At 39.9% G+C, this 18,430-nt stretch overlaps 1 protein-coding gene across 1 annotated transcript in view; it reads right to left on the reverse strand.

Annotated features, from left to right (window-relative positions):
• Positions 1–15,379: 15,379 nt before the first annotated feature.
• Positions 15,380–18,430, reverse strand: part of ccdc88b (coiled-coil domain containing 88B) — a 61,571-nt gene continuing 58,520 nt past the window's right edge. The window contains exons 26-27 of the mRNA XM_015030018.1: positions 15,642–16,009; positions 15,380–15,557 (exon numbers count right to left, since the gene is read on the reverse strand). Of these exons, the coding sequence (XP_014885504.1) occupies positions 15,490–15,557; positions 15,642–16,009 (436 nt within the window). The 3' untranslated portion in view covers positions 15,380–15,489. The remainder of the gene's footprint in view (positions 15,558–15,641; positions 16,010–18,430) is intronic.

Raw genomic sequence — 18,430 nt, forward strand, 5'->3', positions numbered from 1 at the left:
CCAGAGCTTTATCAGTCAGGTGTTTTTGTGATAATATACATATATAAACATGTTATTAATTCTTCAAGTAGTTTAATGTCTCATGTCTGTGCTTTTATTTTGAAGTGCTTCCTTTTAATTTGAATGAGGTTTGTTTTTCCTGCTTTATGCTCTTGTTTCTTTCTGCTCAGCTGTTTTGGATCAATCTAAATAGTATGACCTGCTATCTGCATGAGATCAGCACATTGCAACATGCACTACCTACCTGCTCTGGAAGCTAAACCTGAACATCCTTCTTGAAATTTCTCCAATGTTCATGTGTAATATTTGCATATAATTTACATCTTCTGCTGTTTGTGTCGAGACAAAAGCGGATGAAACTGTTGAGAAAATTACAGAAAAGCTCAAAAGATGGAGCACTGCGGTGCACAAAGGTGTGAAATGTTATTCTTTATTACGCAGGTTTGACAGTGAAATTGCCTGCATCTGCCACAGTCTTTTAGAACGACCTTAGTATGAGTCAGGCGCTCAAATAAGAGTAAGTAATGTTGACAGTGGCTGCAGGGATTTGAAGAATCATTCATAGAAACCACTGCCTCCCTTTAGCCAGGAGTATATTTGCAGCTTGAGATTTTGTTCTGTGGTTTATTTATGTTTTTGTGAAGAATCTGAACCGCTCTGGTGATCTGGGACGGGTCTGGTGGTAAGATCAAAATCAAAACTGATAGTGGATATTTTTGGATTCCTAAATATTCCGTTCACACAAACACAGATTTAAATTGCTGCTATGCTTTTGTCTTCTTGTCCTAATTGAATATTTGTAAGGATGCTCTCCTTAGCTACAGATATTTTATTTTTCTTTATTTAAAGATGTTTGTGCTGCATGTTTTCACCATCTTAATGCATTATGCAAATCACTTTAGCATTTGTCTGAGAGAAATCCTTCACTTTGCCTTTGGCACAGAGGCTTTATTGGAAACTACAGCTGTTGGCAGAAAGAAGGTTATGACTCTTGATGTTTGGATTCAGGTAATCACATCAAGATCCAAGATTGGAGTTGCCTTCATAAAAACGCCAAGCTAAGGTATTATTGCAGCTGGGTCTTGTTAGCTAAAAATGCATTTAGCAACAACATAAACGATGGTTTTGGGCCATTTTAACCCAATTAATTAATTATACCTAATCACGACTGTAAACGCTGCTGCAGGTGGCTCACATCAGAAGTAAATCCAATTAGTGATGACAATCAGGAATGTAATTGCAATTTTCAGACAATATGAGGAAACAGAACAACAGCCTGTTGTACTTGTATTGTTTGCGAGGAAGAGGATGAAGGCCTTGAACGTTAGTCTAGTTGAGTGATGTCTGGAAACATCAGGCTTAAAAAGAACAAAATACGCAGTGCAGAATTTGTTTTTTGTTGTCACACTTTCAGGACATCGAAACACTTTTAATATCAGGGAAAGAATTACAGAATGAATACGAAATGGGTCTATGTAATAACAGAAAAGGTTATCTGCACCAGCCTGACCCAAACTGAAAAAGTAATTGACCCCTTCTGTCAGATAACGAGCTAACCGTGATTAGCCACATTTTTTTTAGACACTGACTGAATCCTTAATTATTTAAATAGGACCTGTCTGTCAACACGAAGTTGGCTGAAAAGAAATCAATAACCAACACATCTTTCTTCCATCTAAAGAAATTAAAAAACAGACGAGAAACAAAGTGGCTGTCAGTCTGGAAAGTCAAAATATGCGAACAGAGGAAATATGGAGGAGTGGTGAGCAGATATAAATGTTCACACAAAAATCTGCGAAGGATGGAAAAAGGTTTAGGATGCATTTACTTTTTCAGAAAGGTTTAATTTTTTTCACACATTAAAATTAAACCTGAAACCTAAGAGTGGAGAGAAAAAAGCAACAACAAAAGAAATGTTGTCGGGGTAAATACGTATTCAGGGCCTTTTAGATTAAAATATGCCACAAAACTCCAAATTAAGCCATTAAAATAACATTTAGCTAGACATGAGGGAGTCTAACCGATTGCTAAGGACCTTTATGTCTTAGATTTACTTATTTTAAATAACATTCATCCTTGAAATTACTCTGAGTTAATGGAAGCCTTTTCCACTGAGGAGTGTTTTTCTTGTACATTAGTAGAAAGTTAACTTTAACTAATTGGCATTAGATTTAAGATATTCTCTAAACTCTAATAAATTATGAATCTCCATTGTTGATTCTGCGAAAAAGATTTTTACACTACAATATAAAATATCTCTACCACTGCAGGGTACAGCTCTTAATTCAGCGATAAAAATGAATTAATGTTAGAAAACTGATTTAAATTTTAAAGTAAGTAATACCCACAGCAGTTTGTCCATTCTTCAGATTCCTGTTTTTTGGTTTCATCATTGAACTTTTGAAATAGAAGTTCTGAAAATAATGTATTTACTGTAACAGCTGTCAAGGACTGATCCTTTTCAGCTTCTCCCCTCTTGTCTGAACACAGCAGATCTGATGTCAAAGTTTATAGCAGCAACATTCACCTCCATCTTTTAAGGAGTTTGCATTGTGTTACCACTGAAGGGATCTTCACATCTCTTCACTGTTTAATTTCTTTGCTGTACATGAAAGAATGTTGTCGTAATCTTGTAGCAGAAATCGAGACTCACTGAACATTTTTCTAATTTAGTATTGTCTAGTTTAGCAGAGCCTGTAAGAGCTACAGCCTCAGTTTCCTGTTTGTAGCTGACCGGGGTGACGCCTAGTGTGGTCTTCTGCTCATCTGCTCCAACATGTTGTACATTCAGAGATGGTAATGTGAATAATATGACTCTAAAAAGACGTGAAATCTTGTGATTTTATAGTTATTTGCTAATGGAAAAGTTTGACTCAAGGCTCGTTTACTTGCAGAGCAGGAAACAGACGCAGGAGTAAAGAACAACTGCACGTTTTGTCTGGGACATCTGGTGATCTATGCTTTGCAGAAGATGCAGTGAGGAAACTTGCTTTTGAAGAAGCTTGTGTCAGCACTCGAAGCAAACTACAGGAAGTGATGGTACATCCATATGTGTGCGAGATAAAAGTGTTTCGGTGCTTGGTGAGGGTGAAGACGTGTATAAGTGCAGTTTGACTCTGCGCTTCTTCACACCCTGAGGGGTGCTGACCTGTTCTCCTTACTGGTAAGAAATAAACTGACTTTGAAGACCTGTTGTTATCTGTCTTCATTTAATTAAGTGCTGAAGTCCAGCTTTCCAAAGCAGCAATAACCTGACGGCTGAGTGGAGTTGATGTTACAGCTGAGCTGAAGAAGGGCTTTCGTCAACACAACAAACTCTAACGAAGAGAAAAATATTCCTGGCATGCCTTAGGTTTCCTGCGAACATGTTAGATGACTCAAAACTGGAACATTAAACTCTGTTTCCCATCAGTAAACATGGAGGCAGCATCAGTGAGGCCACTGTGCCGCTGCACTGCCTTGGTTGAGGGTCTAGGAAAATTACTTATTAAAAAAAACACAAATATGGGATTCAATTTGTAGCTTAAAAATGAAATTACATATTTATTATATTCTTATTGATGCCCTGACGCCAACCCGACTGAAAAGCTGTTTTATGGTGTATAAAAGGTTGTTTAGTTGAGGAAATCAGATGAATTAGTCTGAATCTGTTTAATAGGAGGCAACGGTTCATCGTGTCCCTGCTGTGGCGCACGCCTCATCAGCACAGGCAGAAAATGTTTCCTCTAGTAATGATTTCAAAAGTTAGCAGTATTTACAATCCTGCACAGTCAATGTCACAGATTTGTGAGGCGTAAGTTTCCTCACATTTGTGCCTATTTTCTGTTATAAAGCATATTCATGAGCAAGTAATTCAGAAATACTTATGATTCTTGCAGCTTTATTAGCAAACAGACACGTAAATGCATGCAGAAATAATTTAATTCCCACTCACGATCATTTTCAGACTTTCCTACCAGGTCGCATCAAAATTCAAGCATTCTGTGCGGTTATTCCTCCAGAGTGCAGACATAAATGTCAGACCTGTGATGTTTAGAGTGTAGAAAAGGCATAAATCTTGTAATACACCAGCAGCTCTGGGCTGCTTTTTCTCCAGAGTTTCAAAGCCATAAAACTCAGATTGAAAAACTACCTTTATAGAAAAGTACAGAGTTCATATTGGAGGAGAGCGAAAACCAGTCTGGAAAGTAGGAACTCAATTCTTTTCTCGGCTCATGTCAAACTAAGTCCGGTGAGGATGATTTGCTCCTAATACTGAGGGACTCAGAAATGTTGATACCAGAGGAAGTAGCTGCCGAACGGCCGGCTGCTGAAGAGGTGTGGTGAGCTATATAAATACGTGATTATGTGTGCTGAATTATTAACGAAACCTTTCAGGCCTTCTAAAGGTGTTTCTGTTGTATGAAAATTGAGTCTGCAGCAGCGGCCGGCACTCAGAGCGGATGAGCATCCAGCAGCTCGGTGAGACGGCTGATGCGTATGGATGAGGCCATGATGGAGGGAGCGAGAGAAGAGGGCGGAGAGCGATGTTTACGGGTGGGGGTGGCGAGGCCAGTAAACTGCTTGTGAAATGAAAATGGCTCTTTAGCAGAATCCAGGACACTTGGGCGCTGCGCTGGATCAATGTCTCTGATTTACTGTCTGAAAGCCTGTCAGAGAGAAAGAGAGGCAGGGTGGGAGTGGGGGGGAGGGTAGGACGGAGAGAAGTTAGAGCTTAAGAGGTGGAGGAGTCTTTAATGGAAGGAGAAAGCGGAGAGACGGGGAGCGCTATGGATGGAGAGGGAAATTGTCCATCAGAGTGACAGTGCAAGGAGGGAAAATCAGAGGGATTGCTCCTCAAGTCCTCACAGCCGAGATACAAAATCAATCAGTCAAGTCAGTGGGGAAGGGCAATCTTGTTTTGTGCAGGGAATTGGTGCGGCCATTTGGGGTAAAATCAATAAGGGACACATGGTGCTTCTTAAATCCTGACTATCCCACAGAGGCAAGGTTATTGACAAACATTGCCGTGGACGCAGGGCGTACACAGATCCTTACCTTGACCTGTCTGGAAGGGATCCATGTTCTTACAGCGCCTTGAGACGCAGATAAAGGTGACTGGTAATATTTATAATTGTAGCAAAACAAGTGCATCAGAGATAGAAGATATGTGTTTAATGTTTCCCATTTTCCACGAGTTTTATTTTCAGTTCTGCAGAAACCATACGTTTTAGGTTAGAACTTAAAACTCTTTAATTACTTTCAGAAACTTGATTCTGCAAAACGAAAATGTCTGTTTGCTTTGTTGCTTTTTTTAAATTTTATAAATCCTCACAATCTGATGATGGAAAAAAGAAAAACATGATTTATTTAAATGATCCTACCCCAGCGCAGATGCTTACAGTTTGTTTGTTCATGCTTTTCATATAAAGAGGATCATGGTGTATAATTTCCTTATGCAACATCTGGTCGCTCAGTAAACTGGATTTGATTATAAAATGGAAAATAAAAGTAATCATCAAACACAGACTGTACATTAAAAACTTTTGTGTCTACTGAACTGTAGGGGTAAATTCAAATGAGAACCAGATAAAGTAAAACGTAAAGCCTCTATCAATTTATCAGAATTACTTTGTAACTTAGGGTTTAAATTTGAGGTTCACTCAAAGGTTTGTGCAAAGCTTTATGGCGCTGTATTCAGAAAGATCTTAATGGTTTGTGTAATCCTGTTAGTGAATTATAGCTGTTATGAGATCAGCAAAACAATTAACGTTAATGATCCAATAAGCAGTAATTGTCAGTAGACAAAGTTTTCTGAATGCTCTCCTCTGTCTCAGATAAGTAATTCCTCTGAAGGAAAAAACAAAGAACAAAAAATCTGAACCAGCAAAATAGTTTTTTAGTTATAGCTTGTTAACACAGTAAATAAAATAAAGGAAGTAAAAGTCAGCATATTGTAAATAGCAGCTATAACCCCAGTTACACTATGTCTGTGCATATGTTACACTTTCTCCAGCTCGCTAATTAAAAATGCCACATATTGCACATGAAATTTGTTGAAATATTGCAGCAATGCCTTGGCTTTATTAGCTAAAATAACTTGGGAAAACAATCAATACTTCACTTCCAGTGTCCGTCATGGCTGTTCAACTTGATTAGGTGACACAGTTAGAAACGGTCAACAGACAATATGCAGGGGTTTGAACTTTCATCCCTATAAAGCTCAGGCAAAAATTAAGCTGCAAATAAATCCTTTAAAATTACTGTAAAAGTTATTTATAGTAACCTTTAAATTTTACAAGTTTATTGGGAAACACACACAGAATACAACACTTCATAGACTTAATGATGTGTTGCCAAGTGTGGTTCATTTCTGAGCAAAACTCAAAATGCATGTTTAAATACGTTGAAGTGAGTGAGATCCGTGAGTTTTTATTTTTATTTTTATCTTTAATGTGGACGCATTACGCTAAATTCACATTTTTCACGTTTTTATGCTTCCCCTTTTGTCTTTGCTGCTTCTAAAAACATCCCAAGTACTTACAAAAACCCCAAAAGCCTGTGGTTTGGCCAATGAGTTGTTTTTTTTTTTTTTGGCAAGCCTGCTGAATTTAACCAGGCACTGCCCGTCACCTAGCAACCCCAGCCAAGCCAGCCCGTCACCTAGCAACCAAATCTGAGTTCCAGAAGCTTCAGTCAGCTGGTTTCACCGCTGTCTGCGCTGTACAATAATAACTGCTGGAAAGGACAAGTGTTTGTTGTTGGCTTACCATTCAGAAACCATTTGCGCATCTGCTTGAGTGCAAGACTTGAGTTAGGGGGCGTGGCCAGCAGCAGAGTATTTGGATTTAAAGTGACAAGAGGCCATGAAAAGAAACAAACTCATTCTGGAAGGGAGTAGAAAGAGCTTGCTAAAGTGTTCTTCTTGACGATTTTGGTGACTTTTTATTCTTCTTCGGACAATGTCTTCATCTTAAAATGAATATATATTGTGGGGAGACATTTGTTTTGTCTCCGTTAAGGGTCTGTCTATACCTGCTTGTCCACACACTTACAGACAGGGGGCGCTGTGGGAAGCAGGAACACGCAAGAGACGTCTTGACCAGAGTGTTTTCCAGCACCCTGGGGACATCCAAAAGTCTAGTGCGTGTGTGGTAGACTGTGTGTGTTTTGTTTTTATTTTGAGTGTTTAATGTATTAAAAGGGGCCGGGGTAATGAATTATAATCTTTAATGCAAAAACCGATCGATACCACCCAGAGAATAAATCAGCTTTTACTGAGCGCGTCAAAGCCCCTTAATACACTAGAGGAGAGAAAGGGAGTGCATGGTGGGTGAGGTAAGAGGGGGAGTTAGGAGCTGGGACAAACTATTAATGGAGGAGGAGGAGGGAACCTGGATGAACCAGAGAGAAGGAGAGAGAGAGAGAGAGATGAAGGCCACCAGGGTGAAACAAAGGCGAGGGGGAGTACGAGGTAAATAGAAGGAGAAGAAGAAATAGATGGATGGAAGTTATAGAGGAGCAGCCTCACCTCTGGGTTAACCTCATTGAGTAAAAGCCCGGTGAAAGCACATAGACTCTGACAGGTTTGCGAGGAGGAGAGGTCGCAGGGTCACTCACTGAGAGGTACTTGTTATTTCTTCCATCCAGTTGCATTGTGTTCACTCTCAATGACTTGCTCCCTGATTTCTGTCGCCAGACGCAAAATATTAATTTAGTTACGCCCGCACCCCTGAGTTTAGCACCGCGTTGCTGGAGGAACTCAGTCTCTCCATGCCCGAGAGCTTCATCTGGGCAGGTATTTAAAGGAATTCAAGAATTATCAGCTTGTATTGACAAACAGTTATGGTTTAGTTTTCTGTGCTTTCTCCAAGCCCAAATCCCATTTCACCCCCTTGCCCCAAGCAATTGGTTTGAATTGCTTTTTTTTTTCTCTCTCTCTCCAGTGTTACCCCCTGGCTTCTAATTTAGAGTCACAAGAAGCAGTGGAGAAAATTGATGATGAACAACACACATAAATCACGGTTTGGTGAGTGGCTCGGGTTTGATGTCACGTTTTGGTGAGGGTTTGGTGCAGCAGAAACAAGAAACACACCCCAGCTCCTGGTTTTTCTTTTATTTATTTTGTGCAGAAAATAAAATAAAATAATAAAAAAAAACAGAGAGGGATCAACAAACCGCTGCTGCAAATAAAGGAAGGTAGGATTTGAAATCTATATTTTTCCTCGTGAAGAACTCTGTTTACTTCAACATTTTAGATTTATGTTTAATATTAACAGAAGAAAAAACAGTCGTGCAATTATTTCTGTTAATTTTAGTGATTATAGCCTAATGAAAATCCTAAATTCAGGATTTATATTACAGAAATGTTGTGTTATGGAGGACGAATCAGTTGTCCAGCAGTCACCCTTCACAGGATGGGTTAATCACATTGCTGCCTCTTCATTATATCCAGCCATATTTATAGGAAGTTGAGTGGAAGGAAAAAGTGTCGTAGAAAAAGCTGCACAGCTAGAGTAGAATAGAAATAGCATTTATTGGTCCACGAAGCAACTAGGATAACCACAGCCTTAGGAGAATATTGGTGGATATTTACAGATGAAGACTGTTGCTCAGTGGACCTAAAGTCATCTTTGCAGATGAAAGTAAAGTTTGCATTTCACTTAGAAATAAAAACAGCAGACTCTAGAGACATGGTCTTATGTAAAATTTTGGTTTAGTGAGAAAAATAATCTAGGGTTTTGTTTGCTTTAAGCCATAATCATCAATAATATTTAAAAAACATGTAAATACATCACTTAGTGTAACCAATCTTACTTTTTAACTTCAATAAGTAAAATATTTTTTTGTGTATTGAGCTCTTTCTGCAGCTCTCTGTTTCCTTCACCTTTTCATTTTGAGACTATCTGGATATTTTCCTCCATTGCTCTCATAATGTTTTAATTTCCTCATGCTGCCGCCCGCCTCCTGCCTGCATTTGGATCCACCAATCAGCTCACAACATGACACAGTGGGATAAAGCTGGGAACAGATACAGATAGGCTGCAGATTATTCACAGGCGCAGGTGAATACAGGTCTGTTTTTCCAAGTTTTACAGCGAGAGTTAAACTTTAGTTTCTGGGATTCATTTCTCTTTCTCGTGCAGAATTGTTACAACAAACAGATGCATGAGGTTTCACATCTTTGCTTAAAACCTTTAAAAGGTTTTTCTGAATGTTATTACCTTAAATATATATTTTTTTTCTTTGATAAGCTGGACAACAGGAAGTCTTGTAAAAACACACAATTCCCTCATATTGAAGAACCAATTCTTCATAAACCTAAAAATGTGATTTACCTTAAATATCCCGAGCGGCAAAAGAAAAAGCAAGTAAGGGTTAAAGAGGAACTTTGGATTCGGTTGCAGAGATTGATCTCAGATGTTCACAAACAAAAGCCTAATGCAACTCTGAGCATTTAGGATGTCTGCCCCGTTCAGTCAGCACACTAAGTGGTTTAAGCGAGGCTTTTGGTCGCTGGAGACTCTTTAGTGAGACACAGTGATTAAAATTTGATAGCTCAAGCCAGGACTGGAGGTACATCAGCAGGGGAAGGCAAAAAAGGGAAAAAAGAAACACGGAGGACACGGAGGTGGGTCGAGACAACTTAAAAAAATAAATAAATAATGGCATGTTTGGTTAGAAAAAGGAAATCCAGAGAGGTATCTTTACACGTAAAGGAAGGCTACAGACGCTGAAGAGGACGGCTGAGCAGTGATTTTTACCGATCCTGTTACTCCCCTCAGGTGCTCAATAATTAATCAGCTGAGCAGACTCCTGAGATGCAGCGATGATGCCAACCAAGGCAGCCATCCATCATTCATCGCTTAAGGAATCAGAGCTGGAGATAACATTTAATCACTCATTTTGTGGCAGAGTTCCTTCCCACTATATTCTTCTCTCCAAGGCTTCTTTTTGTCTGACTTCGTTGCTTCTGCTTTTTTTTTTTTATCCTTGCCGTTCTCAAGCTTTCTACACTTTTTGCCTCATAGATTGTGCTGGATAAACAGAGATCAAGTGACAAATGAGTCAGTTTGATATCTTTTATTATCTTGATAAAGTGCTTCTCATGAAGCCAGAACCTTGTATCGTCTTATTGGTTTTTTTCTGAGGTGGATGGACACGGCGTTGTGCGTGTTTTTAGAGCCGAAGGACAGAGTGAGATGTTTCAAAAGAAATGTTGCGTTTGAATCAACAGAGAAACATTCCATCTAAACTAAGCTGCTAATTGTTTTTCTCTTTGCTACGCTGAAGGTTGGACCTGCAAACCAAATCTTGTTCTCACTCCTTCTTGTCATAACCCCCAGTGAACCTTTCACACCCTACATGCAAACCTGGTGTGTGATTGGTCAGAATTTTGCTGGCATCTGTTCATGTGGAAAATGGCCCCAACAAGTACTTTTTCTTTTTTTTTCTTTTCTGGCTTCTGAGGGTGTAGCCAGTCACCAATCGTTATTTCTGGAGCGGTGTCTTTAAAAACCGATGTATTTATTACTATTTAACAAGAAAAAGAAACTGAAAGTAACATTTTTTATGTTCTTCTTTCAATGGTTGACAGATTCTTCCACTTGATTTGTTGATCTGTGCCGAGTCACCAGGAGGCTCTTGGCTGCTTCTCTGAGTAGTACTTTCCTCAGTTTCAGTGGCAGCCATGTTTTCAGATGAAGCGTTCATCATGATGAGATACTCAACAATCAGGATTTTGTTTTAAAGCCAAACTCTGCTTTAAATATCACAACTTTACTTCACAGGCAGCTTCTGCAGCCAACTGGATTATATTCTCAGAATAACTGGGGGATATTATAAAAGCATGCCGCACTTTTTAGGTTTTCATTTTTAAAAATCATGTCATTTTCCCTTATAATGCACTTTCACATAAAATCTAAATAAAATAATCTACTGCAAAAAGCCAGAAACTTTTGCGAGATGCTATGTTTAATTTTAGTAAAAAATTACCAGCAAACACATTTGAACGAGGTTTTGCCGCTTTGCCGAGTTTATAGCTTCACACTTCAGCTTTTCCTCTGTGGGGGCTGTCTGTCTGTGTGCCTGAGGGCGTGTGATTGTTGCATCGCACTCATAATAAGCCTCTGAGTGACTGGCAGAACCAATATCTTGCTTTCGCTTTGCCCTGCGTTCAGTGAGGCGGCTCGGTGTGCAGCTCCCGTCATGCATCTCAATTCCACAAACACAATATTCAGAGCCGAGAAAGGGAGTCTGTTTTTTGATTAATGTCACCATGACAACTACATAATTCATGAATTGTATTAGCGATCCATTTGTCATTTGCAAATCATAATTCAGAATGTGCTTGGGGAGGGCAGGCCTGCGAGAACCTGCTATTGTCTCTTGCAATCACCGAGAAAAGAACCGGGGGAAACGCTGACGTGTCCTTGTCCTTGTCTGGGAGGCAGAAGCTGCTTGTTTCGTAGGAGAGCACTTTTAGCTTCATAATGACCTCTCAGGTCTGCTCATTTGGGAAGCTTGCATGCTAATTCCTCCCTCTTCATCTGTCCGTCTGGCTGTCTGTTGACAGAGGCCTGGCCAGCTCTACACTGACACCATTTGGTGCAGCAGTGGAAGGAAATAAAGAGGACGCTCATGAAAGCAGCGGGGCAGATCATTCCTAAATAGATCAATGGCTGGATTTTCAGCGGAGCCCTAAAATGAAATGGGATTGCCCTCCTTTCGAAGCCAGCTGGTGGGGTTTTTCCCTGTTTGGCCAGCCGTACCCCGACCAGATCTGGGTGTTACAAAAGGGATTTAGCATTGTTTTGCTCCCTGACCCACAACGTCGAACAGGATTGCAGAAGACAAACTATTTTCCCTCTTGGATCTCAGATTCTATCTTCTAATATTTAACATTTTACTCCCTCCCTGTGTGGTTTCCGCTTCTGCCTAAAACTATGTCTAATGTGGGAAAAACACGGCCATCTTTTTAAAGCCACGCTCCTTTGAGTTCGGATTAAGCCAAGTTTAAGAAGTGGCGATCAGAAGAAATAGCAGGAACGTTTCCAGCTAAGCCTGTAAAGGTTTATGGATGAAACACTTCAAGCACTGACACTCTAATGCTCAAATAAAATTTGCATATGAGTGCTGTTCGTTCTCCCAGCACCTGGGCTGAGCTTCGTATGCGTTATATATGATGTACCAAACAGAATCCGCTCCGATGCTCCTGGTTCCTCTGCAGGCGTCTGTAATTACGACTCCATGTGCTCTGCAGAGCAGCTGTTTGACCACCGAGGGATCTACAGAGTCGATATGAAGCCTTACAGCATAAAAAACACCAGTAAACACAATGCTAACACTGTTAATCTATCAATCCATCTAACTAGTGTATTCTTTTTTCTTTCTTGTATGCTTCCATCTGCCCCTCTTCTTTTCCGTCTTCCCTCCTTCCCTCTTTAGGGTCCTTTCTTCATTCTTTTCTACTTTCCTTCCTTTCTCCTCTCCTTCCTTGCCTCCTCCTACACTTCCTTGTGACCTTACTACTTTCTCTCCATCTTTCCGAACTTTCATCTTTGTAACTAAACTCTATTTCTCCCTTTTGTTCTTTTCTTTCTTTCTTTTCTTGTGTCCTTCCTTTACTTCCCTTCACAGTGTCCTTCCATTCCCTTCTTTTTCTGAGTCCTTTCTTTCTCTCTTCTTTTTCAACCTTTTCCAACCTCTATTTCTCCCTTGTGTCCTTCTTTCCTTTCCTTCAATCTTTGTTTTGTCCATTCCAGTCTTCCTTATGTCCCTCCATTCCTTCATTTAATTCCTTTTTGTGTCCTTCCTGTTTCCCTTTTCTTTCCTTGCCTGTTATCTTCCTCTGATTCTCTCTTGCATTCTTTTCTTCCTTCTATACTTGATTATTTCCTTCCTTTTCCTTCCTTCCATTCTTCCTTCTTTGTGTCCTTGTTTCCTTCCCTTCTTCTTGTAACCTCATGTATTTCTATGCTTTTTCCCCTGCTTATATCCTACCCCCATTTTCTCCTTCCTTCCTTCTTTTCTTCCATTTCTCCTTCCTTACTTTAATGGCTACAAGGCCAACTTTTCCTTCTCTTTTTGCTGTTTTAATATTGGACAAATCAGCGATATCATTTCGCCGCTGACTGTGGCAGAAACCCAGGCATTGTTAGCGGCGCTCCTTCTAACAAGACATTATACGGTATTCTGCACATGCAGCAACATGTCCACAGATAGAAACTACTTTCTATGACAGACTCAATGAGACACATATAGATAGAGTCGCTATTAAACTGTGTTTTACCGTAGGATTCACCCCGGTTGATGGACAGAGCAGATATCTTGGAAATTGGAGTAACTCAATAAAACCTATCATCCAACAGTTAGTTCAACTTTATCTGTGGCAAATGGGATTCTGGGAGTTTGTTTCCGTGAGGCGTCGGCCGCCCACATGAGGACGATGTGTCAGATTGAGGTAGTTTTATGGTTATAAACTGAGGGAAAAAATTACCACGCTTGGTACTTTGACTACTATCATTAAATCCACTCAGTATTTATATTTTATTATAGTGGTGACTCTGCTAGCGAGATCCTGATGCTGCTCCTGTTCAGGTTTGTGCTAATAATTCAGGAAGATTTAAAAATGTCTCCTCCACAAATAAAAAAAAAAACACTTCAGGTTGATGTCGCTGATCTTTCTTCATCTTCAAAGAACTATTTAATGCTTTCACTTGCGACAGGTTTAACTCCCTAAACACTGTTCGGTTTTTAACCATCGTCTCTCGTGACTCTTTCTGCTTGTTTACACTGGCTTGTCATTAAATTTACTCTCTTTTGAACCATCCCACTTCATTCATCTTTAACTTTCTGCTGACATCAGCAGACCAGAGTCTCCTGGTTGCACCGAGCAGATTTTTAAAGCACAGAGTCCCTTTTATTGAAGCCGGCCCAAACCTGCCCTTTCACATGCAGACCTCGCCAACACTTGACATTTTCAAAACCTGTTTGAAAACTCAGTTTTATTCGTTGGCATTTAAACCAGACTACACCATGACATTTGACTTTTGTCTATTTGTTTGCGAAGTGCTTTTTTTTTTTTTTTTTACTGTTACACACAGTCTGTTTTATTTTCAGCCCGTTTGTTTTTACAGTTTTTCCTCATTCGCTTTGGTTTATTTCTGGAATGATCCTCGACATTTGCAAAGCAGTAAGTGAATTTCTCAAAACCTTTCGAATGAACGGCGAAATAGTGTGGATTATATACAGAAGTCAGTCAAATTGCTCAAACTCCAAAAGTAAATATCTGGGTCAGTGAACAAGTCAGTGCCATCGGTGATAAATCCTTGTTTCCTTCTGAAAAGGTAAAAGACAGTCAAGTAGCTTTGTCATGCTCTCAATGCGACAGTGTAATCTGGATGTTTCCAACCCTGAATCCTTTCCTCCCATTAGCTTTCAAGCTATTTTTTTTTTTTACCTACAACCAAATGTTTCTAAACCGAACAGCGTGAAATAATGTTGGTCAACCTGAAAATAGCATTTTAGGTTACAAGCTTTAGCTTCCATGCTAGATGGAGCACATTGTCACTATCCTTGAAGGTTTGCTTTTCGTATACTTTTAGCTGATAACATTATATTGCCAAAAGTATTCGCTCACCTGCCTTGACTCACATATGAGCTTAAGTGACATTCCATTCCTAATCCATAGGATTATGACATTGGTCCACCCTTACAGCTTCAGCTCTTCTGGGAAGGTGGTCCACAAGGTTTAGGAGCGTTTGAGGATTTTTCTTCCAGAAGTGCATTTGTGAGGTCACACACTGATGTTGGACGAGAAGGCCTGGCTCTCAGTCTCTGCTCTCAGTCTTCTATCGGGTTGAGGTATTCACCGAGCTTAAATTCGATAGAGACGCTGTGATATGACCTTAAAAAAAATCCATCCAGTATGAATTAATTCTGCAAAGAGCAGTGGGCCAAAATTCCTCCGCAGAGATCTGAAACACTGTCAGTTATTGGCATAAAGCAAGTAAATTTTATATAGATTTGTTTGAGCATCTTAAACATTTAAATGTGACAAAAAAGCAACTTTTTTCACAGAAATATTGTTTCATCAAATTGTTAGGTATGAAAGTCATATGCCCATACCAAAACACACCAACTTAGACAAAGTTTTATTAACTATAATATTTTGTAATCTGCTTTAACCAGCTAAGCTGTGCTGCTTCTTTTCGGTTTGCAGGGAGAGTTTTGGTGGAGATCTGAACATGGATGTAAAGGAGAGACCTGTTAGATTTCCCTGATGTCCCAGAATGGACATCTGGATGGAGGCTGGATTCTCGGGCTTTTATTTTAGAGACTAAAGAGTCAAGGTGTGGGACACTTGTGTGACGTTTAACTAAGAGATTTACAGACATGATTACAGACTTAAAGAATTTATTCATTTTGTATTTAAAAACACTATAAAGATCATATTTGAGAAAATCTCATGTGCATTGACACAGTTTGGACCCGATATAAAATATATCATCAGTTTACAGCAGATGCATCCGTAGGTTTCTCCTGTGCCGATGTGTCGTCACTGGAGTGATGATTGTCTGAAAAGAAGAGAAGATCACAAAGCGCATTTAATTTATTAAATGTTTTCATTTACACCAACATTTGATGCACATCTTCCTCACCTTTTGCTCCTTCCTCATCAATGCTCTCCTGGCTGGTCAGGGAAGCAGCGTCCTGAGGCGTCTCCTTCTCTCTGGCCGTCCCCTCCCACAGGACGTTGGTGCTGTTCTGACTGGAGCGAAGCCGCTGCCGGGGCGGGGTCTTGTTGTCGCCGGGACTAAACGATTGGGAGACGCCGGAGCCCCCTCGGGACAAACCGATCCCCCAGCCGTGACGGGAGCCCAGCTTTCTCCGGGGTCCGTAGCGCGCGACGGTTGGAGTCCCGGGAACCGAGATGTCCGGGTCTGGGTTGGATGAGGTTTTCCTCAAGGGTGTCGGAGAAACTGGAGCGCTGCGGAGGTCTGGAACGGAATGAAGCATGGTGGTGGGACTCGATTAAAACTTTTAATCTAGTTAAATGCGGGCTCTGTAATTAATCAAAGACCATATTTCTACAAAATAAGTAACATTTTCAGTAAAAAAAAAAGATTCTTGCTGCTAAATTATTGATCACTTTGGATGGGAGTAACTTCTCAACAATTAAATATTTTCCCCTTGGGGATCAATAAAAAAAAGTCTATTCTGTTACAAGCAAAAACCTTTATAATCATGTAGAGGCTGGAAGTGGAAAAGAGCCACAACTTTTTCCAGCTGAATCTCCAACATCAGAGAAGTTTTCCACTATGTTTCTCACCAAATGTGGCTTCAGGTTTATTCATTGAACCTGCTCTAAGACCAGCTCTAGTTTAGTAACAGTAACACTTGTTGGAAATCAAAATAATAAGCTTAATAAGTCAGCCTTAGAGTCAACATTTTCTATCGTCTAAAGTTGCAATGCCTAATGATCTGCTCTGATCAATACACTAAACACATCACCATACTTTTACTCTTTTAAATTAAAAAGTTCTAGTGTCTGTAGTGGGTTCACTAAAGAGCAAATGCAAACTATCAAAGAAAGAAAATACTGTTCTACCACATCCTGACATTAAGCAGGTGGTAAACTCGGTTTGATTGGGAACTAAAATTGCAACGTTACATTTCCAGCTGTTGCGGTTTGCTTTCACATTGCGTTAAGTCAAACGATCCAAACTGTTTGAAAAACTGTTCTCCTCCTCGCCTGTGACGGCGAAGAACCAAGAGCTGAAAGGAAATGGCACAAAAACCTCTGAAGACACAAAGCGCAACTTCCTTCTTCATAAAATGTGAAAAGAAATGAAGTGGCGTCAAATTTTAGCGGTTTCAGGATTTCTCTTTTAAAAAAGACCACAAGCCATTTTCCCGCTAGTGCTAGACTTACATGTTTGTTTTGGTTATATTTACCCAGAGTGCTTCACGCTTTTGTTCACTTCCTGTTTTTGGAGTGTTCTCCGACACATTTGGTATTTACATGTGCATTCAAACCGCACCAGAGTTTGCTTTAATCAAACTGAGACGTAAGGTTTTAGACGGACCAGAGTTAACTTTTTTGGTTTGCGTCAGAGTTTTCAAGACAAACGAACTAGAGTTTGATTAAAGCGGACTAAACAGGACTGCTGTGAATGCAACCATTAATCACAGAAAAGGCTCTAGACTTGGCAGACATAACTTTCAAGCTTACAAACCCAGGAAGTCACACATAAACAGATGTACATAGTACATCAATGATATGGGACAAATAAAAAACACAAGTTCAACATGGTACCTGATGTTAAACCAGAAATCTGAACTGAATCGTTAAATTTACGTGGCTTCCGGCGGACACTGCAGTGACGTTCTGCACTTCGCTGCTTTCAGCTCTAATCTTAATCACTGGGATAAAAACTTCTGATTACAGGAGCGTTTTAGTGGCAAAACCCGTTTAGTGAATTGGATTGCTGCAGTTTTCCCCTCAACGTTACCAGCTGCTGAAATAGCAACATTTAAGACAATAAACTCAAAAAGTGAAACAGCAGCAGCTTTTTTTTTTTTCCCCCCCCTTCGGCTTACATGCTGAGTGAGAGATATTTTCAATACATTCAGTTCTCACGTGGTGCAGGGTTTACTTTCTTTTCATCTTCCACAGCACAGGTTTTAAAATAGTAGTTTCAATACTCATGACACCCTGCTGGAAACGCATGGCCCTGTTTGAAGACGGTTCGGATTATTATTTTAAAAAAGAGAATACATTAAAATAAAACATAATGCAAATTAGATGAGTAATGAGCTGAACAAAGGATGCTTGGATGGAAAAATCTGATCTTGAATTGTGAGGGATGTTAAGCAGGTACTTTAGTTTGTCACGTTGAATTTTCTCCTGAAGTAAAACAAAACAAGAAGGAGGTATATTCATTAGAAATATCCACTAATTAATTATTATTTTGCTGCATCTTTGACTTAAAGATGATTAAAAAACCCCCGGTGAGAGCAGCTAGAGTCTTTGGTGCTGAGACAATTAAATACTTTGAGAACACGATTATTTGGTTAAAAACCGAAGTTAAGCGCTAAAAATCCAGGTGAAATTTGATGCAACTGCTTTGAAGACACCTGCAGTGAGATTTCCATGTCAGTGAAGGCATCAAAAGGGAATAAAGCCTCGCATATCAGCTCCTTTCAATGTGCGGTTAGCAGGAAAAAGCCCGGCTTCAGTGAGTCGCGGCTCTTTACAAGGAGAGATCTGAGGAGATGAGAGCGTTATCAGTGCAGACCACACTCCGTAGTCATGAGATGATTTGTATGCGCGCCTGCTCCCTCCCTTCATGCCGTATCTCTGTGAAAACCAGTCAGCTGATGTTTCTGTGTTAGTTAGTCTGAAAAAGGCCGGTTGTGTGTGTGTGTGTGTGTGTGTGTGTGTGTG

Source organism: Poecilia latipinna, unplaced genomic scaffold (assembly GCF_001443285.1).
Source record: "Poecilia latipinna isolate Pla-1442-1.1 unplaced genomic scaffold, P_latipinna-1.0 Scaffold0, whole genome shotgun sequence".
Lineage (NCBI taxonomy): Eukaryota > Metazoa > Chordata > Actinopteri > Cyprinodontiformes > Poeciliidae > Poecilia > Poecilia latipinna.